The 22,935-nt window shown below is 40.0% G+C and overlaps 1 protein-coding gene across 8 annotated transcripts in view; it reads left to right on the forward strand.

Moving 5' to 3' along the window:
- The window catches only part of LOC108503005 (sodium channel protein type 5 subunit alpha-like), a 224,290-nt gene that overhangs the window by 109,050 nt on the left and 92,305 nt on the right, over positions 1 to 22,935 (forward strand). For all 8 annotated transcript variants that reach the window (XM_017826522.1, XM_017826524.1, XM_017826525.1 and 5 more), the window contains 4 exons: positions 2,248 to 2,380; positions 6,202 to 6,440; positions 11,231 to 11,404; positions 12,825 to 13,181. In XM_017826522.1, the coding sequence (XP_017682011.1) occupies positions 2,248 to 2,380; positions 6,202 to 6,440; positions 11,231 to 11,404; positions 12,825 to 13,181 (903 nt within the window). The remainder of the gene's footprint in view (positions 1 to 2,247; positions 2,381 to 6,201; positions 6,441 to 11,230; positions 11,405 to 12,824; positions 13,182 to 22,935) is intronic.

Consider the following 22,935-nt stretch of genomic DNA (forward strand, 5'->3'; position numbering starts at 1 on the left):
TGAGGGGTTTGTATGTTTTATTCTACAGACAGAGAAGTTGTGGGTTTACTTTTGGGGTTTTGTTGGGTTTGTTTTGTTTTTGTTTTTTTTTTTCCTTTTTCTTTGCTTTTACTTTTTTTATTTTATTCTACTTAGAAACTTCTCCCTTGTGTTTTTTTATCGCCTTGTCTAGTTATTTCTTTTTGGTACCATGTATTTGTTATGTATTCCAAACTACTGTGAATGATTATGCAATTTTGTAGATGCTTTCTTCATTAATAAAACATTTGTTGTTTCTTTGCTTTTTATTGGATTTTTTTTGAGGTGAAGGGAATCAAGCAAACTAATGCATCTGAAATACCATTCCTGGTTTCCCTGGCTCCTGAGCCAAGGATAGGGTGTTTTCTTTTTATGTTGTGTACAACTAGGACTCTCTTGGAAAAGTTTCTGATTATAACTTTCCTTTTGAGATGACTTTGTCAGTAACTCAATGAACAATGAGTTAATTGTAAAAAAAAACCAACAAACAAACAAACAAAAAACCAAAAACAACAAAGGACATTTTAGGAAAAAAAGAAAAAAAAAACAACCAAAAACATTTTGAAGCATTACTGCTTTCCTGGCCCTGCTAATGTTTTAAGTGCTTACTTTGAAAGTCCTTACCCTTCTCTAGCCTTGCAGTGATTGGTATTTTTAACTGCAGTACTTTGAAGTGGCCTGGGACCAGCATCCTGCTTATTGTTTTCAGTGTCAACCTGTGGCAAAGCATCTCTGCCCTTTGCAATCATCTGATAAGGGGATGTCCCCTGCCCTGAAGAGGTCACACTCCAGAAAGACAACTTGTAGAGCTTCAGCACTTTTTTCCTGCCATTCCCATGGAAGTGCCTTTCTTGAAGAGCAGTTTTGCTACAGAAATGGTGAAGAGGAGGGATCCTGAATCCCTCTGGGTGCATGTGCTGGGCGCAGCTGTAGAGCTACTGCACGTGGTACATCTCAGTTGGCATCTTGGGTTCTGATGAGGGTGGTTAGGGCCAATTCAGACCCAAGTGATGAGAAGATCCAGAATATTGGATCAGATTCCTGTAGCTCATTTGACTATGGAGAAACAAAATCAGCTACTCTGACGTCTATATAAACTGGGGACTCTCACCTTTGTAGGAATTTCTTCTCCTTCCACATTTCCCTGAGCAGTATTGCAAGAGCCATCAGGATCCATCTTCTACATCTGTCTTGCTTACACAATATCTCGGACCTCATGGCCTGTGTGCTTGGAGGAGCAGGGCAGAGGCTTTAAATATTTATTTTGGGAAACTGAGTGTCTCAACCAGAAGGTCTGTGACAGAGAATGACGTTGAGCCTGGCTTTCCCAGATCCTTACACTTCAACCACCACTTTTCCTTCCACCTGTGTGAGATCTGGAGGAGTAAACCAAGTGGGATTTGTCTCTATATGAAGTGGGAGCTCGTAATAATAAAAGTCTTAATATCTTGCTCCTGTGAGCTGACAATATAAAGTATTTAATACAATGTGTGTCTGCGGCTTTACTGTGCTTCTGTCTGAAGCCTACAAAAAGTGCAAAACTAATTTAAAACGAGACATTAAGCAAAGACAGTTTGGGAGTTTTGTTTTCCTGGTATTAGATTTCTTTAGGATTTTTTTTTAATCTTTTCCTTGAGAAGCATGAGAACAAGAGAGTTAGGTTATTTTCTTTTTCCTGAGAAAAATGAAGCTAAATTTCTCCCCTAATTATGTAGCTTCAGAGTCCATAACACCAAAGATCACTAGAATGACAATATGTTCCTGAGACTTGGCAGTGTTTCAGAACAAGGAAAAACATGTGTTGAGGAGTCAGTTTGCTTGGTATGATATCAGAGATCTGTAATAGAGCTGTTACTCACGCCCTTTTCCTCTTCTAGCTGTATAATTAAACAGTTAACACATTTCAGAAATAATGGAATAATTAATGTAATTAAGCAGGGCTTTTTTTCACAAGCAAAGAGCATGGTAAAGCAGCACTGATATTTCTCTGGCATCAGAAGTGTTCCTTTATTTTCACCCACAGTTTACAGGAAGGTAAAGGGCAGAACAACGTTTCCAAAATTGCTCAAAGTGCCATTTTCAAAAGCTGTACCCCATCAGCATGTCAGTGACAAGTCAGCGAGCTTTGGGCTCTTCAGATGGGAAAAATAGTGCTTAGGCAGTTTTGAAATTGCTACCCTCTGTCTGCCTTGGTTTTACTCTGCTGATCCAATGTGTTCCTTTACACAGACCTCTCCCTCGGACGAGGCGAGCAAGAAACAGCTTTTAATGCCCCACCGCCCCTCCGTGGACCACTCGGACGAGCCCTTTCAGAGGCAGAGGGCAGTGAGTGCTGTCAGCATCATCACCAGTGCCCTGGAAGGTAAGAGACATCCTCAGCTCCCCAGCTCAAAGCCATGTCCATGTTAAATGGCAGAGAAAAGGTGACGCGAAACACCCTGATATTAAACCCTCGTTGTTTTGAAAGAAGGCACTAAAGATAGTTGTTACAACCCCCATAACAGAGGCAAGGCTGTAACAGAAGGCAGTATAATCCCTATCTTAAGCATGGACTTGTAGAAGTCCTGAGAAAATGCTTGTGGTGTAATCAAAATGGGAGCTGGTAAGATTTTGTGCCCCCGTGGCATTAGGTTTACACAGGGCTCACCAAGGTGCAGGGCAGTGGAGCACCAGATTGTTTGGGCGACTGTACATATATTTACATCTCATCTCCCTGGGGCTGATGGAAAGCCTGGCATGTGCAGTCACCAGCTACATGCAGAACATCCAAGCTGTGGGAGAGGAAAGTTCTCATGCAACAGGGACACAACAGTGTGGTGGGTGCTTGAACCCCACCGTGAAATTTAAGGGTGCTCAAAGGACCCTTTTAACCACGCAAATATTTCTCAGCAAATTTTTCTGTTGCTCATGAGTCTTCCCACGAGGTGCAGAAGAATTTCCCTTCTCTGTCTTCCCACAGACAGGGACTTTGCATTTCCCTCTCACAAATTTATCGATATAGCAAGACAACTCGTAGCAAGCCCTCACATTCTTGGACTCTTTACATGCAGCATGAAAGGGCTTCCTGCAGTTCCTTGTGTCTCCTGCATTGCAAATTGAGACAAGACAGGAGGTAGCACCTAAGAGCACAGAAAAATGTCTGTCAAGAACACAGTGTGGAGCAAGGGAAGTTGTGGATTCTCCTGCAGCCTGATTCTCTGTGTAACTGATGAATAGGGAGGCAAGGCAAGGCAGAGGGACTTAGATAAGAGATGCCTTACAGACAGGAACTGGACATATCTCCTGGAGATAGGCCAGCATGAAACCACAAAGCCCTTCTTCCTCAGCTTTTTACCCTCTCCCATGGTTGTACGCACCAATATTGTGGCCAGAAGATATATTTATGTTTACATAAATATAGGGTTGTATTCTTAATAGGGAAATAATCACTTCAGTGTACTCCAGTGTTTAATGTAGTCTGCAAAGGTTTTATTTGTTTCCTGTGGGGTTTTTAGCAATTACCTTTGTGATTGATTTGCTATTTTTTTGTAATGTGTTAAGAATGCCTAAAAGACCTAAGCTGGAATTCTTATTTATTTGATGATACTCTCTATTCTTTTATACCACAGAAATAGGGACCATCAAGTCTAGGGTAACTCAGAGGATGTTACACTCAGGGACGTGGTTTAGTGGTGGACTTGGCAGTACTACATTAATGGTTGTACTCAATTACCTGAGAGGTCTTTTTCAACATAAATGATTCTATGATCCTATGTAGAAGAAAATTGTTTCAATCCTTATCAAAGGTCTCCCAGACTCTGATTAGTCACTGAAATTGAATAGTTGTTAACAAGAGGAATGTCATATCAGAATAAAATGTACCATGGGTTTTAACTATACTCACAGCTGTATGATTTGTGCCATACTTTGAAACAGCCAGACTAGAAATCTCTTCCCCTTTCATTACCTGGTTTCTTCTCTCAGCTCTTGGGTAGTCAGCATCTGGCTGTTTTTCCCAGACATTGCAAAGCCATGAAGACAAGAAAGATCCTATTTTATTTTTTTTTCCATTTAAAAATAAGAAAAAAAGACATCTCCAACACATGCTTTGATTGTATTTTTCTGACCATTTTTTTTAAAAATCAGTGCAAAGTAGCAAAAAAAATACACAACAGAAGAGTCTAATTTTACTTTTCCTTTTGCAGATATTTAAAAAAAAATGTTAGATCTCTTATGATTTCCAAAGATCTTCTGTGGTGGAAAATTATGTGAATTCTTAATTGATTTAAATCATTTTAATGCCACATCACTGCCAAAAGAGGACAGTTACACCTTCCTCCTTCCCTTGCTGTGTTCCTGTGCTTTGATTTGACTGTATGAATAGTTTTCAGCTGGATCAAGAGGCAGAACCAGCTCACACAGAAGGTCCAGGAGCACAAAAGCTGGCAAAAGGACAGAGAAATCACATGTGCTTGAGACTGAGGAGGGTGAAACTAACTCTTTTAACAGCAACCTGGACTTAAAGGGGCTTGTGTTGAGTGGAACCTCTGAGAAAAGAGTCACTCATCTGATGTGTGTCCATCATGAAGGTCCCCAAATTAAAAATAGTGGAATAAGTAGGGTTGGGTAGGCGTATTATGAGGAATAAGGATGTAGATAGATGTGTTCTAGATTAACCTGGAAAATTATAAATTATATCCTTTAGGAAGTGACCACCTTAAACTCTTCATTACTTTCAGAAGCAGGTTTCAAAACAAAAAGCAAAATTATGATTTTGCATTCAAACTGATGGTTCTCTCAACATTTTAGGGTTTACCTGTAAGCCTTTTGTTTGGAGGCTGGAAAGACAGTTATTTCTTGGAAGCAATTTGGTTTCCCAAAGATCTCAAAGCAATGCGGATGTTTGTGCAAAACCTGTGCATGCAGGACATAATCTGATATTTTGAAAGCTTGCTGGAAGACACCTAATGCCATGGCTCTGTTGCCTGATGAAGAAAAGTAGACAAAGAATCATAGAATCGTTATGGTTGGAAAAGACCTCCAAGATCATCAAGTCCAACCATATACCCCCTGCCCACAAAGTGCCACATCTACTCATTATTTGAACACTTCCAGGGATGGTGATTCCAGCACTTCCCTGGGATGCCTGTTTCTGTGCTTAACCACTACTTTAGTGAAGACATTTTTCCTAATATCCCAACTGAACCTCCCCTGCCACAGGTTGAAGTCGTTTCCCCTTGTCCTGGATGGTTCCTGCCCTGGGAGAGGAGGCTGTTTATGAACTGATGGAAATAACAGCCTTGGCTGAAGTTTTCCTGTTATCAGTGCAGGTTCTAATTATATAGACTAAAACTGTTATACAGCATTCCATGCCCATAAAGGAATCAGAAAAGAAAAGCATTAGGCAATTCCACTAATCATTATCATTCAGCTATTAACTGTCTTTTTTGGCTTTTCTTTTCCATCATTTAACACAAATTATACTTACGAAGCTATTTCAATTCTTTTGTCTGCAAGTAAAATGAGGATATAAAAGTTGTTTTATAGGTAGTATTTTAAAAGCATCTTTAAAAAGCACAGGGGAGTTTTAGTAGCATGTTCAAATGGGCTTATGAGGTTCCTGGTTTTGTATGTGGGCCTCAGAAAAATCAGATATTTAACACCTTTTTGGATTGCACATCAAGAACAGAAGCTCTACTGATAGCCAGAGATACTCTCGTTCTCAAGTACTTAAATCAGCTCTAAATGTTGGATTAAGCTCTTTCATCTCTTAACTGCTTTAAAAGGTATTACTTAAGATACTTTGAAAATGTGACCTGGGATGAAAAAATATATTCCAATCTAAGTTAAATGAAGACAGTGTATTCTTATCCATTTGAACTTGGCAAAATGGAAAATTGAGTAAGAATCCAAGCCTATATATAATACTGGACTTAACATATTTAGTGTGATTCTCCCTTTTTGCTTGTGCACTTTTTAAAGAGGTTATTACTTTCAGAATAGGTCACTGTCTGCTAAGTGCAGGTCAACTGGCAAAAACCCCACAGTGTGTAATTTGCCAACCTGCTAGGACAGAAATATTTTTACCCTTAAAAAAATTTGGGGTAATTCATGGGCCTTCCTCTGTGTTATGAGTCATTTTAAGTGGTCTCTTGTCATATAACTCAGTGTGAATTGACTGTTACTTTGCTGCTTGTGACTTAGAGCTTGAGGAATCACACCAGAAATGTCCTCCCTGCTGGAACCACTTTGCTGTTAAATTCCTCATTTGGGATTGCTGCCCTCTTTGGCTTTTGATCAAGAAATTTGTCAAGTTTGTGGTAATGGACCCATTTACTGACCTCACCATCACTCTCTGCATTGTGCTGAACACGCTCTTCATGGCCCTGGAGCATTATAAGATGACGAAGGAGTTTGACCACATGCTTTACATAGGCAATTTGGTAAGTCACCCTGATCTCGAAGTGCTACCTGAGGAGTGTATTTCCTGCTTTTTAAAGCGTTGGCTGTGGCTTGGGAATACCCAGTGTTTTGACACGCTGCCAGCATTGCTCTGCCTATGACATATCAAGCAAGTCCACATGGGCACCTCTTTCTGGGGGTGAAGAGAATTGAATGAAGAACAAGGGTCTGTTTTTATCGAACTAACCTATTCTAATGTTATTAGTAAACATTAAAGCCGTGTTTCTGGGCTGTTCCTGATAAATATCTGTTTAGGGAAAGGAGTTAAGAGAAAGGTTAATGAGCTTTATTTGGGATTTCTGGTAAAGCAGTGATAAGACAGCAGTTCTTAGTGACTAACAGTGACTTTTAAGTACAAAAAGAAACCTACAGAAAAAAGCAAGGCAAGATCTTGGAAGGAAATAGAGTGGTGTTTGATCATGGGTTGATGTGTATGAAGGAAGAGGCCTATAGTACACTCTCTGTATGTCCCTGTATGCCCTGGTGTGCCTTTCCAGAGGCATGTCCTGTGTCCCATGCAAACCCAGGGGCAAAGGGGACATGGAGCAAAGCATGGCTGATGCTTCGAGGGGAAACTTACTGTGCAAGCTGGATGCAGAGCTGCAGAGCAAGCAGAGACCAAGGAAAAACAGAGTGACAGTCCACAGTCAAGCTGCAGGGACAGCATAAAAGCCTTTCCAGAGGCAATATGATACAACTTGTGACCCAGGGGTCCACTAAAATTCTGCAGTTACTACAAAAAAAGAAGATTTTTCTTTAATCATCTTTCTCTAAGTTATGTTTAAAAGTTACCTTGTGTTAATGCTTTAAAACTTAACTTTTAAAATCCTTTTAATTTTAGAAGAATCTGAATTGGAAAAGGCACAGGCCATCTAGCTATGGCATGGTGGAGTTGCCCCTGAAAGGTAGTGGTAGCAGCAGAGATATCCTATAGGACCACAAGTAATCTGGAGAGTCCGGAATGTGGATGCTGCTAAGTTTGCATTTCAGAAGCTCACAGCAGAGATTAAAAAAGCCCTTTATTTCTCTAAAATCAAAGGCTGCAGTGTCTCAAAGCTGGATTCACATCACCTAACTTTAGGTATTTACAGCGTAGGAGTCTGTGCCAGTTGCCTTTGTCTCCCTTTAAAGTCAGTGTAGAGTAATGGACAATTTTAAACCACATTAATGTGATGCTGTAAAGATATTTACTTTAGGATAAGGTGAACTATGACCTGGAGGCCAGTGACTGTAGTAACCATCGACCATGGTGGGAGTATGCAGATACACTACAGATGTGATATCTGCCTTTAGTGAGATGCATTCTGTGCTGGCAAGTTTAGGTGGGTATTATCAGTAATCAGACATTTTGAATCAGTCCTGGAATACATGACATGTCACCTATGGATTTTTTTTCTTTATCCTTGTCCTCTGGGCTTCCTTGTGCAGGTTGAGGTTATTCTCCTAGGCTGTGGGACTATTCTCCAGTTTTTCAGCTGCTGTGTCTTGGCAAATCTTGCTCTGTTGTTGTCTAAGGAGAAATCTGTTTGGGTCTCTTTTGCCCTCTGCAGAAAGCAGTAGATAAGGACAGCTTGGAAAGTCATCTCACAGGACTGTACCCAGCTGCACTTTGCAGCCAGCATTCCTTCTTGTTGCTCAACAATTTGTGGCCTTCTAAGATGACTTTAAAAAAATTCCTTTGGACCCACTGTCCACCAAAGCAGGTGGCAGTGCTGTCATTTCCCTCTCTGGCAGTCGGGATAGTCAAGGTGTCTGCTCTCCCTTGCAGACCACAGGCAGGGAAACTTTATCCCTTGGCATCCCTCCTGCCAACAAGACTCCTAATTTTTAGCAAAGAGAGAAATTTTGTAGAGAGACACATGGTTTGGTTTTGCTTATCTCTTTTTTTTTTTTTTTTTTTGGCAGGAGAAATTTTGCAAAGCAAATTCTGCGAAATTTTGCAAAAAAAAAAAATAAATCTCACTGTGAGTTTCTCAGTGTTGCCTAGAGCCATTTCTGCTCTTTATTTTAAAGTGTAAAGTAAGCAAAACAGCCTGCCAGTATTTTTTGTAACAGGCTGATGGCTCAGGGCTCCCCTTCTTCTGAGGTCTGAGGTTGGGTCTGTGAGAAGCCAGACTGTGCCAGCTCACCCTCACCAGCTTTACTAAACCCCTGCATAACTGGACTGATTGTGAGTAGAGCAGGTCAGATAAAGGTAACTCCATTTTGTGGAGGATTTTGCAAAGTCATTTTTAATGAAAATTGACATTTTTTGCAATTCCCTATGAAAGGGAAGGGAGTCCCAGCCCCAGGGCAGGCTGCCAGGTGACTGCATCCCCTAAGCTGCAGGCTGCCAGCCCCCCCTCAACCCCCACACTGGCTGGCTGTCGCCTTCCTGTTGGATCTAACCCTCTCTAAGTGATTATTCTAGCATTAAACAGGGGAAATATTAAAGAGGACAGGTCTTTGGCATTTTTTTACTCGGAACAAATGCTTCTGAGTGAAATGAAAGAATGAGAGTGGAACATAAATTTGCTTTCTCTGGATCTGGCAGTCACTGGAGCTCTCCCACTCTGGTTGTCCATCCGCTTCAGTCAGTATCTGCTGCCTTCAGACTCCTTCAGTTCATCACTTACAGGAATCAGCATTTTTAAGTGTCAGCAGAAGGCCAGCCAAGCACATGTACATTTTTACATGCTTCATCTGCCCAAACACCACCCAAAAAATTAGTAGATAGAGAGCAGATAGAGCAAGATTCCCTCAATTTTTGTTTTCCTTTTAGAAGCTGAAATACCTCTATGCAATATCAAAGCCTAAAAGGCTGAAACGATAGGTAAAAGATTTATTTTTTTTTTTAAGACAAAGTCCTCCAAATCAGCAGTGTCATATTTGGCACCAGTGGATGTTAAGCTACTTGTTTTCTCTCCAGCTTTCTCATATGACACATCCACATCCATCCTCTTGTGCAAGCTCAGCCGTCGTGTACCAGGTGCTGGCGGTTTGGCAACCGCTGTTTGAAATCCGTAGCTGGTACACATACACGATTCCTGATGCCTCTAGGAAGGCCCAGACATTTTACTGCCTTGCTGTGACATTTCCTTCTCAGAAGGCTATTGATTAAAATGATTCAGGCAAAGAAAGTGATCCTCCTGAGTCATTTCTCAGCAAGACGGTTGCATAACGTGCAGCGTGGTATCGTAGTTTCTTAAGGCAGTCCCCTGGATACAATTTCACAGACATCCAGTTTTGTCTTGTTCCCTGTCCTAGGAAAATTGAGAGCATTATGGTGGGAGTCTTTGGTTTCTCTAACCACCGTGACTCAGAAATTGTTGGCTGGTTAGAAATATGAGACAGGTTGTTTGTTGCGTTCTTGGTACGAGGCGGTGATGGGAAGTTATGTCCCAAAGTATTGCTGCAATCCAAGGTATCATTTTCCTGATGAGAAAGAGAAGGTAGTTTACATAAGGAATTGTGTAAAATGGCCACTTGGAATAATTAATTCCAGAAGCATTAGAAAGTAAATCCAAACATTCCTCAAATACAGGCTATAATAATTTATTTTTATTCCTTAATGTCATAATTACATGATCTTAAGTTTTCCCTTTCCCATCTTAATGGATGTCTTATCCCTGTTGCTCAGAGTTGATCAGTTCTGCTAGGCTAGTGCTGCAAATATTCAGCTGCTTGTAAGGAAAACGTTTCTCCTTGACTGTATGTTAGTGATGCGTGAACTCTTTATCCTCCTCTCTTTTTTGACCAAAAAAATGCATAAATGTTTATTGTTTCACAGAAAACCATGTACTTTACTAAATACATTTCCAGAAATTATCTGTTTCTGCAGATATATCTATTTCTGTTTCAGAAATATCAGAAATTCCAGAATTTTCCAGAAACACAAAGCTCTGTGCAGCTTGTACTAGGACTTGAAATGAAAATGAAACAGTATACGAAGAATGTGGTCCTCACATTTTGTCATTTTAAATTGACTGTAGCTTAGCATTGTGCATTTAAACTGTTACTTAAGGAGGGCATATAAAAGGACAAGATCTGGGATACTTTACACGAATGTGTTAAAACTGAATTTGTTGTCAGCAGCCTTCCTCCCCCCTCTCCCTCTGCCTCATAGGTAATATTTATATGTTGTTTTAAAGAAAAATGTTCCAATTAGAACTTCCACCATATGACATTTGAACTGGGTCATAAATAACCAATGTGTTCCCAAGATGCAGTGAAAAGAAAATTGCCATGATCATTTGTAAAAAAAAAAAAAACCAAAAACAAACCAGGACTCAAATTAGAGTTTCTAATCGCATTCTCTGCCAGCAATAACCTCAGAATAACTGGAGGCGTGCGTTGCCCTTCTATTGATAATAATAACAAAATAAAAAGGGATAATACAGGAGATACACTGCAACCCAAATAACCCTTAACACTCGCACTGAATTCACTCAGCTTTCTCCACTGATATGAATAGATTTAACCTTTATAAAAGGTACCTTTACACTTTCTTTTTTTTACCACTGGGATTTTTCAGATGATGGAAGGAGGTAGAAATGTATATTCCAATCCAGAGCTTGAAGTCAGATGTCATTGAAACTTTACAGCAGTGTATTGTTGTGAAAAGAGAAGACAAAATTGTAATAGTGATAAAGAATCAGCCATGAAAAAGAAAGTATTTGTTTGTAAAAAATGTTTTTGACTTTCTGCTGTGTTCACCTGCAGCATTGGAAACTCTGCAAGCAAGGAGTTGTGTTTAAAAGGTTACTTTGAATTCATATTTTTCTTTCTGCAGGTCTTCACTGGAATTTTCACAGCAGAAATGGTCTTCAAAGTAATTGCCCTTGACCCCTACTACTATTTTCAGCAAGGCTGGAATATTTTTGACAGCATAATTGTTATTCTAAGCCTGATGGAACTGGGTTTGTCCAGCATGGGAAACCTGTCTGTTTTACGCTCCTTTCGACTGGTAATGGTCTTATTCTGCTCTTACCCATATTATTACATATAAACTCTGACATGAATGCAACTTGTTTTCTTAAAAACGCATCTGCCAATAATTGCTGCAAACTGGTGAACAGTACGTGACAGTAATTATAGGCTGAGGGATAAATGGAATTGTTCCAGATTTACATTAGGGTAAATGAGAACATAATTTGATTCCTTCTAGCTGTGCCAGGTACTTGTAGCACACTTAAAATATTTGAATTCCAATTTGTAATAAAAATCTGCCGTTTTATACCCATACACCTGCTAGCATAGTCAGCAGATAATTGATAGCCCAAGAAATGCAAGAGCCAGTAACTTGTTGTTTTAGAAATTGTTATTCCTAAATTATGTTATAAACATGCTACTGTCCTTTTAGATGTTGTCAAAAGAAAGTGTCTTTGAATTATTCACAGAGTGATTTTTTTTTTTTTTCTAGAACTGATCAGCATAACATAACACCTGTCTTTCACAGGAACTCCTTAGCTGTCAGCTCTTTTGTTAGGCACAGGATAGTGGTGTTCTATTAATGAGAGACTGGTGACATTTTGGAAGAGAAAAGTACTTTCCTTGCCAGCCTGACATTTGTGTTGCACTTCGTGTACCAGGATGTCCATGCTAATCATTCTGGCCATGATATGGCTTCACAATTTTAAAGACCAGGAAAACAAGCCCTTATGGTTACATTTAGCAGAAGAATTAATTTTTTTTTCCAAAATTCTCTGCTCTGCTCAAAAATACAAATTTTCCATCTCTGTCCTAAGTGTCTCCTTTCAGTTATTGAGCAAGCCCTCTTCAATAAGGCTGATATTAAACCTTCACTTGAAAACAGAGCACAAGGGCTAGGCACCATTTACATCCTTAAAATAGGTCTTAAGTGGGACGTGGGTTGAGCACAGACTGCGTGAGCCTCGGCACAGAGGTGATTTTCACCCTGGGAGCTAACAGCTAGTAGCATCTGGCTGAGGCTTGCTCTGAAACACAGAGGAATGCCTTCTCTCTCTGTGGGATCAAACCCTAAACTCATTCCTCCAGATGCCTGCCAGGCTGTTTAATTTGAGGAGGAAAAGGAGGAAAAGCAACGTAAAAGAAAATACTAAGATGTGTATTTTTTGTTCTTCCATCCCACCCCCACCATGGTAGTTGAGGAATGCGCCTCTAAGAACTTGTCTGTCCAACCAGGCAGAGCATTGCTCTGGAACACTTAATGCTCATCCTAGAAGCCCAGCTGATATTTTATTAATAGATGTAATGGGGTTAACAGGAAGTATGGCTAAAATCACCCTGTACCGCACACACTGTGGCATTTAACATCTTTCACGTTTTGCCCACTTTAATAATTCATTGGCTGAAATGCCTGTTGCTTCTGTGAACTGACACTGTTGTTTGTGTTCTGTTCACAGCTGCGGGTCTTCAAGTTGGCGAAGTCCTGGCCGACCTTAAACACGCTCATTAAAATCATTGGTAACTCAGTGGGTGCCCTCGGTAACCTCACGCTCGTGCTGGCAATCATCGTCTTTATTTTCGCCGTGGTAGGGATGCAGCTTTTTGGGAAAAGCTACTTGGACAACGTGAAGAAGATAAGCAAGACTGGCAATTTGCCACGGTGGCACATGAATGATTTCTTCCACTCGTTCCTCATCATCTTCCGGATTTTGTGTGGAGAGTGGATCGAGACCATGTGGGACTGTATGGAAGTAGCTGGGCAGCCACTGTGCCTTCTTGTCTTCTTGTTGGTCATGGTGATAGGAAACCTGGTGGTGAGTTCTTAAGATGTTGGGGTTTTTTCTTCCTTTCCTGGTGGGTGTGTGAAAATGTACCATTTTTTAATCCAGAAATGGCAAATCTCACGTCGCTCCATGACTTTAATTTGATGAACCGAGTTGTCACCCAGAGAAACTTGTTCCTATCCCAAATACAAAATTGCTAACATTGCATTAGTCATAGGGAATGAGGGCTTGCTGCTTTTTTTTAGAACATATAGTTTTTTTACCAGAAGTAAGTCGCTTGGGTTGGTTATAATGATTTTATTTCTTAGGCCATTCATGGGGATGAAAACATTCAAGATCTCTTTTCTATACAGGTGTGAATATCACCTCAACTGTCACTGTTTTAGGACATATTTTATTTCCCTTCATTTTTAGTCCAGAACACGTGAACCTTACAGACAGCACAGTGTCTTTGACTGGAGTTTCAAATGTCTTTAGCCTGCACGTTCTAGGAAGCTACAGGTTGTGTTTACTGTAATGTCACTGGCTTGCCTGCTTTTTTTAATAGACTACCCCATAAGCATGGCTTACATAAGCTCTGAACCTATTAAGACTGAATTATATTTCCCTGTTGACATCTTAAGGAGCGCTTTGCTGGCTTTCAGTCATTGTGGAAATGTTTCTGCTGTTCAGCTTACAGAGCATCTTTGACATTGTGGCTCTAATGGCCTTACTGTTTATGTAGTGAGTTGTTTAACAGTAGATGCTGCTATAAAAAAACATGGGGTTTTGCTGCTGATTGCTTTTAGTGGTTGTTTTGCTTTTAAGTACGCAATGTTTTGGTTCTCAGCTGCTGGGATAAAAAAGTTCTTGAACGAGCTTATAGAAAAACAGAGTGTGCCCTTTTGTTTACATTAATTTATATTTTAGAAGTTATTTTTGTGCTGAAAATGTTGATTGCAAGGGCAAATTATATTTTTAAGGCGCTTTTTATTATAAAAATCGGAAGTTAAGCTGTGATTACTCAGAAGGTGGCAGATTACTTATGGTTTTTTTCCATAACTTACCGTTTCTATAATTTTTTCTTGGAATTAAATTTGATTAGAGGAGTTGGGGAAAAATGCTACTTTATTTAGAAAAAAAATTATTTATTATATCTTCTGGGAGAGTTTAGCCAGAAATCCAGAAAGTTAATCTCCCCCTGCCATGAAGCAATGCATTCTGTGTATGATAATGAAAGCTGGAAATAATATGTGTTAAAATCCGGGGAAAATGTTAACATTTGAAATATTCATGGATTATTAAAAGATGTGAATTAGCAACATCTGATACCCTTAGATATTAACACTCATCAGTGTACATAAGTACTGTTAAATATGAAATCTGGTTCAGCAGAGACTGCAATAACATTATCTACATATATTTAACCTTCAGTGCTTGAAAAAGGCTGTCCCAGATGTAAAACCAGATATTGAAAAACTCTGTTAGCATGGATAAGCTGAATTTGTTAGTCAGCTGAAAGCAAAATGCTAGCTTTATTGTTTTCAGCCCACAGTTCTGTAAGGATGTGGCAAAGACCAGTAAATAGAAATGATTCTTGTGTGTGGGTCACTCAAAAAAGAAAAAAGATAATGATTCATAGGTGATAAAAAGAACAGATTCTGAATCATGAGACTCATCCAGTGTTAACTGCGTTACATGGAGGTTTCATGATGTTGATTAGCAGGTAGAGAGGAGGTCATCTGACTCCTCTGGCATCAGCAAAATTCTTGCTTTCTTCAGTGAGGGTGGGTTGAACCTACTATTTGATTTATTTTCTGAACATCATCAGACCCAAAAATTCTGGTGTCTAAAAAGCACCATGAGCCCTTTCAAATAAGAATACTGGAGTGCTAAAACTTTTACCTGTAGCACCATTGCGGTCTGTGCCAGCAAAGTTTCTCTTTTAACTTGCTGAGGTCCTTGTTCCTCCTCTGAGTTTCAAGAGCCAATTCTGATAAAAAATATCCTGAGGCTGTATCTCATCTGGACCCTGAATGCTTCCGTGGTCTCTGAAGGCATAGAGGAAATCCTACAGCATTTTTCCTGATGTAGCAGATCTGCACATTCATCTAGACTAAATACTTTTATCTGTCATATCTGCCAGTACGTATGGTGGTGTCTGTGCTCACTTTCCCAACAAGAAGGCCAAGTATTATGAAGCAGACCTGCTCTTGAACTCCTGTAAGGGCTGCAAACTGGTGATGAAAGTGTTACAAACCACTTTCAGATTCTGTGGCAGTTCAGTGATTCTGTTTGCAGGTCTTATCCAGCCTCACTAACATAAATTCAAAGGAATGGTGGAAGAAAATCCGGGAAAGTTAGTAACCACCCTGGGCAACATCATGTTATAGAGCAGCACAGCTGCTGAAAGGAATTTTAGTAAATCTTTAGTCTTTGGTTTGTATTCATATATCCTAAAAATGTCTTGGACAATTTGTGTGCAATGCCACACGAAACTATATTTACTGCTGGTCAACTGATATATGAGTCATCTTCAAGGAACTAAACTTTACAACATAGTTGGAAAACTATGTGCTGTGGAACTTCTTTCACATAGTAAAACTGTGCTACTGTTGTCAGATGGCAGTTTAGAGTCATTGAAGCCGCTTTAGAAGGTAAAGCCAAACCAGACAGATAATAAAAGTTTCTCCCTCATTTGTAAGAAAGATCTTCTGAAATAGCTGACTGAATAATTATGCTTACTGATAAGTTTTAAAAAGGACTTAACATATCATGTGTATTTATGTTACTGAGGTTAATAAGGAAAATCAGTGAGACAGGAATTATTAAGAAGATGTAGGAGAATTTGGGTCACAAGGCAGTTCCTGGTGGCCCCTGCTCGGGCAGGTCGGCCAGTGTGAGAGTCGATATGACATCAGCCACTTCTCAGGGGAGAGTTGCGTGTAATGGGTGCAAACAACGTGCATGAATAAAACTGACACCTCAATCACAGACAGAACAACCTCCAAACTCACTCTGCGTGTGTGACATGCACTGGCCAAGCCACCCTTTTATTCTTCTACCGGCCACACAGATGAAAATGTTTTCTACCAGCTTCTCCTGAAATGCCACCAAGTGAAGTTCAGCTTGATGTGAAACAGAAATGTACCCACTGTCTTTGCTCATGCTCTGATCGGGCTGTGTCTGACAGAGAGCACCCAAAAAGCATCAGTCAGTGTTAACCCCAGCTAAGAGCTGCAGTGCATTAACTCACCCTCAGGGCTGAGTTCTGGACTGCCATTGTCTCACCTCTATCTGATTCACATACACCCCAGTACTTCCATGGCACATCCACCACTGTTCCACAGTTCACCACAGCTGGTAAATCACTGCTGAATTTCCATGGTGGATTTTGTCTTACTGGAGTCACAAGCTTGCCAAGATTTAGAGTCTGTAACCAGGAAAGTGACATTTTCAGAATTTACCTGAAAGGTAAAATATAAGGCTGGAATTGCTCCTTTAGCATCAGTCCTAGGCTTTCTTTTCCCCCCCCCTACTGTCAATTCAGGAAAATATTAAAGCCTTTTTCTGAGAATACAGTACAAAGGTAGAAAGCACCACCAATTTCTAGAATATCAGGCTATCCTGTAGGCAGGATTGCATAACCATTGTTGAATTAATGCATGATGCATGGAAATATGAAATATAAAGTGTAAGGTCATGCACTCAGCCCTATTTAAGAATTTATGTTATCATCAAGTAGCTTACCAGCAGAAATTGTATATGTATTAGTCACCATGGACATCTACATCTGCAATAATTGCATGGAGGTGCCTTTGTAGTCAGATCTGGTTAATGGAGTCTATGAAGTCATAAAATATCTTGCCACCCAAAAAATCTAAATGCATTGGATTAAATAGCCCCTAAAACTACCTTTTCCCCTCCCTGAAGTCTTAGGAGGAAAACTCAGGTGAGGAAATCCCCATGTGCATATCACTGGCTGACTGAGCCACTATGATGTACCAATACAGTGCACCCACTGAAAAAGTAAATGACATTCTAATTCATATTAGGAATGCTAATCACAGAGGAAAAAAGAGAATCTGAATGCTATTGCACAGTGATCTGCAATGCTGCATATGCTATACATCCCACTGATGAATGATCCTCAAGAAAGAATGAGGGTCTACCGGGAAAAGAACAGCATGGGAATATGAAGTTGAGGAGGGCAATGCAGAGCTAGGCATGGAAGAACAGTTTACTGCTCATCCCAAACAAAGGAATGTAAATCACTGTGAATACCATTACTGGGACTGGAAAAGGCCTTCTCATTATCAGTCTGGTGAGGTTGTTTGGGAGAACTTTCCAGCCCCAAGCCAGCAGTGTGTGAAATGGATTAGATGTTGAAAAAAACAACACATGTCAGCAGGGGACTCGCCTTGGTGACCCAAGAGGACCTTCCAATCCTGTGTTTCCCTATGGTAATTTCAGTGCCTGGCATGAGCGTGAGCTGCTCAGCATGGTTTGGATGAGATTTGAAGTGACCTGCTTTGGTTAAACTCAGTGAAAACTTTTCTCTGAAAAAGTCAGATGCAGCTGAAATCCATCTTTTTACTCTGCTTCCACATCTCAGGAAGCCTTAATGGATGTTTTTTCTGTTATAATTTGGCCCGTGACTGAGACATGCAGAAATATGAAAATGTCACATTCTTGGAATGAAGGGGTTTGTCCCTCCTCACATGCCTTTCCATCAAGTCCATGTAGGCCAGTTCCTTGAAGAGAGGAGGAGCTGGGTCCCATGTGTCTTCCTAATACCTTTTTTTTTCTTTGTTTGCTGGTGTTCCCTTTAGTTCAATGTGTGTGGTCAAGAAAACAGAACAAAAACCAAAGCAAAACAAAAAAAACCCACATATAAAAGAGGCAGCTGTGATGTACAGCATATAAATATGTAAGACAGGGCTGCTGTTTGCATTGCATAGTCTTCAGCATGGGGGCTTTGCTTCTGTATAAAACCATTTCATAGAGTTAATTACAGACTGTTACTAAATGAACATCATGATCTCTAATTGAGGTAATTGAGGAACACAAGAGAGAGTGTATGTGGCCACCTGTGAAGGAGAACTGGTAGCCCACTGTGTGGGAATCCATCAACTGGACAACCATATGGGAGATTCACAGGCAAGGGACTATCCCTGCTGAAAATTGTGGTCAGTGCAGAGTATGGAGAAGTTTAATATTAGGGAGCAAGATGATCTTTTGCATTTATCCTCAGTGCCAGAAAATGTTCTTGAGCACATTTAATTTATTAGTGTAGCACTAGCCATAAATTCCTGTCTTGCCCAATGTTGATACATCTCCATCACTGCAAATTTCTCGGCAGACCATACTGGGCTTGAAAGAGGTTTATGGTAATGTGTCAGATTTTCTCTTTGTTTAAGTGAAATGGGTATAGAGAACTATCACTGTCCCATGTGGTAAAATCACAAGCAATAGCAAAATAGCTTCTAACAGGCCTAGGTGAAAGTGGATTACAATATTACATTTCAAGAGCTCAGACAAACAAAGCATATTAGGATGGTCAAAGGTGATCTTCAGATGGAGGCTCGTGTTTCTGCCTGACATGATAGGGCTGTCACTGAGGGAAGATACATCAAAACTCCAACGCTTTTTAAAGACGTGAAGCATCAAACTAGGGAGTTTCAAGGCCATAAAACTTTTTAGAGGGTGATGGAGAGTTGTTTTACCCCAAAAGGAATGAGGCCTCATTCATTTAGATTGCCTGTGTCAATAAACAAATGAAAATGGAACTCCAATGACGAATGATAGCACTTTTACAGCTATCTCCTTATTTTTTCTTCAAATTATGTACAAATCTAAAATACCAAAGCCCCATTTTTGTGGTTTTTCCTGTCTGTCCCCAGGGAAATGCTTAACTCAAAAGCTGCAGCGAGACTTGCTGCCCTGAATCAAGTAATTATTTTGCATTTAATGACAAACATGCTCTTATTCACGGGGGCCACTGTAGACATCCACTCTGTGAATAAAGGTTAATCCCCTTGGAGGGAAATGTAGTATTTGTATTGCATCTGATAATTAATATAAATGAAGTGGAATTTTAAAATATTGTGTACCTTCTAATTGCAAATACTAGGTTAGGTCTGCTTGCTGGAAAAGAAAGCAGGTTTGGTAAGAAGGTATTACAACTCAAATTACAGCATTTTAGGGCTTAGCTTTTTAATTTTCAAACCACAGTAGAGGTCTTCATCCTCCAGCTTTACATGTTGCACTTCTACCACTAGGCAGGTCCTCTCCTTGGGGCCCACCAGTTCCACTTCTTGCACAATGGAAGGAATAGGGGATAAGATGCAACTACATGAAAGGTGTGGAAGAACAGCTTTTTGCAAGGAAATGGGGAGCTGTAGGAGATTTGCAGAGATGTTCAGGTTGTCCCAAGTCTTGCTGGAGCACTTCCTTCCCTCCTCTCTCTCTACACCCCAGTGTTCACGTCCTGGGTGCCCTTGTTCACCTTATCTGCTCTTTCAGCAGTTCCCAGCATTCTGGAAATATGCATTTGTGTTTTGGTTACATCAGCTGAGAAGGCCTGTAGATAAACAGGCAGGAATAGGCATGTCAGTAACAGTCATCGTCAGGGCGGACAGAATCCGCAAAGCGGCGAGCGGAGGGCGTGTGGGGCACCACGGAGGAGCAGGACTCATCAGAAAGCTGCAGGAGCCATAATGAGAGCTGGGAAATACTGGACATGGGGGCTGGAGAGTTAGAGGGTCCAGAAGAAGCCAGGGAGCCCAAGGGTTCATTAGTGAGGAGTGGAAGTGTCGTTTGAGCCTGTCTCATCAACTTGGACGCTTACATAAGGGAGGCGAATTTTCCTTCTTGGATCACGTGTGACTTTGCAGAAGAGCAGCCCAGAATACATGAATAAGCACAACAGGGGACACAAACAAAGTACTGTCAAAACAACTGTCTGCATGTTACTGTCCCTTTTGTTTCTACTCATGTACACTTAGGGTTGGGAGCGGGAACATTTGGTGTGATATGGGAGAATTCAAAACTCAGAGGGAAGCAACTAAACTCCAAAACATTTCCCAGCTTCCCCCTTCATATTTTTCATGCCAGCTACCTGCATAGTCCATGAGTCCCAAAGCAACTTTTGCTATTTGTATTTCCCATTATCCATCCTTTCTTGAGAAGTGCCTGGGAAGCAGAGCACTCAGGTAGTCGATGCTTTTTTGCAAACATCTGTCTGTATCTACTTAAGTATTAAACATCCTCAGGGGTAGTGAAAGGTCCGCCAGAAACAGATGGCATCATGTGGTGCTTCAAAAAGATAAATCCTGACACCAACCATCAATCAGTCCAGTTGCCTCTGATGACTCCCAGCAGAGATGGAAAGCCTTCATCCTCACGTGGGTTGCTTGAAATGCAAACCTTTTGCCTCGGACTCCAGGCTTTAAAAATTGCATGATTTGTCAGCAGGCACATAAATAACTAGAATTTATTTTACTGAGTAGATACTTCCCACCATCACGTGTAACACCAGATGCTGATGCTAAAAAGTCTGGGGAAATTAACCTCACTGTAATTATGATAGACCATCAAAGGCTGCTGGTTTTCCAAAATGCCATTGTATGGTAGATTAAGTAGAGTCTGTTCAAAGCTGGGAGGTTTAGGCCTGCTTTGCCCAAGAGATGTGAGGGAAATGCACCTGAGAATAGACAGGAGGACAAACTACCTTCAAAATCTACTCCTAAAAAGTGATCTGCTTCCTTCTGTCAATTCAGATTTATGAGTGTCTGTATCCTGCTACAGGCTCAGCTGTTTCTTCTGAAGAGTTGAATCTTGGCACTTGGTGACTAATCTGAGCTTGCATCTTGTATTAGGGGACAAGTGTGTTCAGTTGCTGTTTTCAAGGTGCTATATGGTGTCCTTGTCAAATATATACTAAAATCTGCCAATTTTTTCCCTGCAACATTCATTCACAGAAAGATAGATTTTAAAAATACAAATAGCCCAAATCCCCAAAACAGTTGGCATACAGAAGAGAAGTAAGCTTTTGCTTCTGATGCAGCTCAAAGGAGGATGAAAACAAAAGGTGAACTAAGGCTTATTTTTTTTTCATCTGTGACATAAGGAATTCCCAAAAACAATAATCCAAAGCAGATTCATTGGTGGGCTGTGCCAGATTTTGGCATTTGGTGCAGATTTTAATCAGTAGAATTATAAATATTGCTTCTTGATCTATAAATGAGTCACTGGGATATATCAGAAAGAAATAAAATCTGGTAATAATGCTAGTGCTCTTCTGTAGGTATACATACAAGGGAATACAAAACTGTCTCCCATTAACCTTCATAGATGTGAGATGACTTGGAAATATGGAAGAAGAAGAATGATAGTATATTAGTTCAGTCAACCTGGCGCTTGGAAACCACCCTCATGCCCTTTGTTCTAATTGTGTTTCCAAATCAGAGATTTTTCTCTAAAAATATTGTTTAAGCATTGATTCCATTATATGAACTGCTGACAAGATGAAAAATTTTTAATACGATCCACAATATATATATATATATATGTATGTATATTCACATATATATTTTATTTGTGAAGATATTAGTGAATTCTTTTTGAGATTTCATTGTAATCCAGGAATTGAACAGGAGCTGAATTTTTATTTTGAAAACTGCAGCCCTGTTGATATAGTAGGCATAAGCAGGGTAAAATGCTACCCACTTTTTGTTCTACATTTGTCCTTGGTTCACAGTGTAAGTAGGGTTTTGTCAGTGGTTAAGCTTGCTAATAGGTGGGTAGTTATTAAAAATCTAGAAGACACTGAGTCAAATTTAATTGGACAAGAGTGTGCAAAGGTAGGTACAACTGAATGTGTCTCTTTTTATTAATGTCACAGTACGTGTTGTCTGGATGTCATTGAAAGGGTAATGACAACAGAATTATTCCTAGCATGTGTTGAGGAAAAGTCAAGGTTTTTAAGGTTAAAATGGACCAGGTGGTACAAATTTAATACATTGTTCACTACTCCTCAACATCTTATACTTTAAAATAAAAGTTAAAAATATTATTCTTCCCCACCAAAACTAAGCAGTGAGTAGAGCATTCTAACAGTTGCCTCTAGAAACCTCTTGTTGAAAAGAATATGTGAAACAAACAGCTAGTCCTGACATCCTTAGCCTTCTGAGCAAGAGATACTGGAATTTATCTTTCCCATGAACAATACATATTTATAACTGCATTTCTCCACCTGGCACATGTGTGGCAACATGGTCTGTGGCTTCCCAAGGAAATATGCTGAAGAATGCATTTGGAAACTAAATATAGTACACAGGATTAGATACCAATTTCCTGCCTTTGGGAATTTTATTGAACAGTAAGAAATTCCTGCAGTCAAGGGGGTCCTTTGGTCTCCTACTACTCTTCCATATTTCTTTCTGTTCCTGAAAGTCCACTTGTCTGCGTCTTACTCTGTTAGACTTCTCTAAATTCAATAAACTCGCTGACCCACATTTGCTGAGGAAAATTTCCAGCAGATACAGATCTACTCCATCAATTTTGTATTACTGCAAACAGTGCAAAGGAAAGGAGAATTAGACCTGTTGGTTTTTTGTCCCTCAACATTTTTATTTCTTTGCTGCTACATAAGTCCCTTTTGCTCTATTTCCCTGACATGAATGTAGATTCATGTGTTAACTTTTCTTCTTCCTGTATTGTTTGGGTCATCCTTAGCCAGAATCTTGTTTAAATTAATTCTTCTTGAATGTGATCCAGATCTCCCCTTCCTTTTATTTTCTTC

The sequence above is a fragment of the Lepidothrix coronata genome, unplaced genomic scaffold, assembly GCF_001604755.1.
Source record: "Lepidothrix coronata isolate B3197 unplaced genomic scaffold, Lepidothrix_coronata-1.0 Scaffold128, whole genome shotgun sequence".
Lineage (NCBI taxonomy): Eukaryota > Metazoa > Chordata > Aves > Passeriformes > Pipridae > Lepidothrix > Lepidothrix coronata.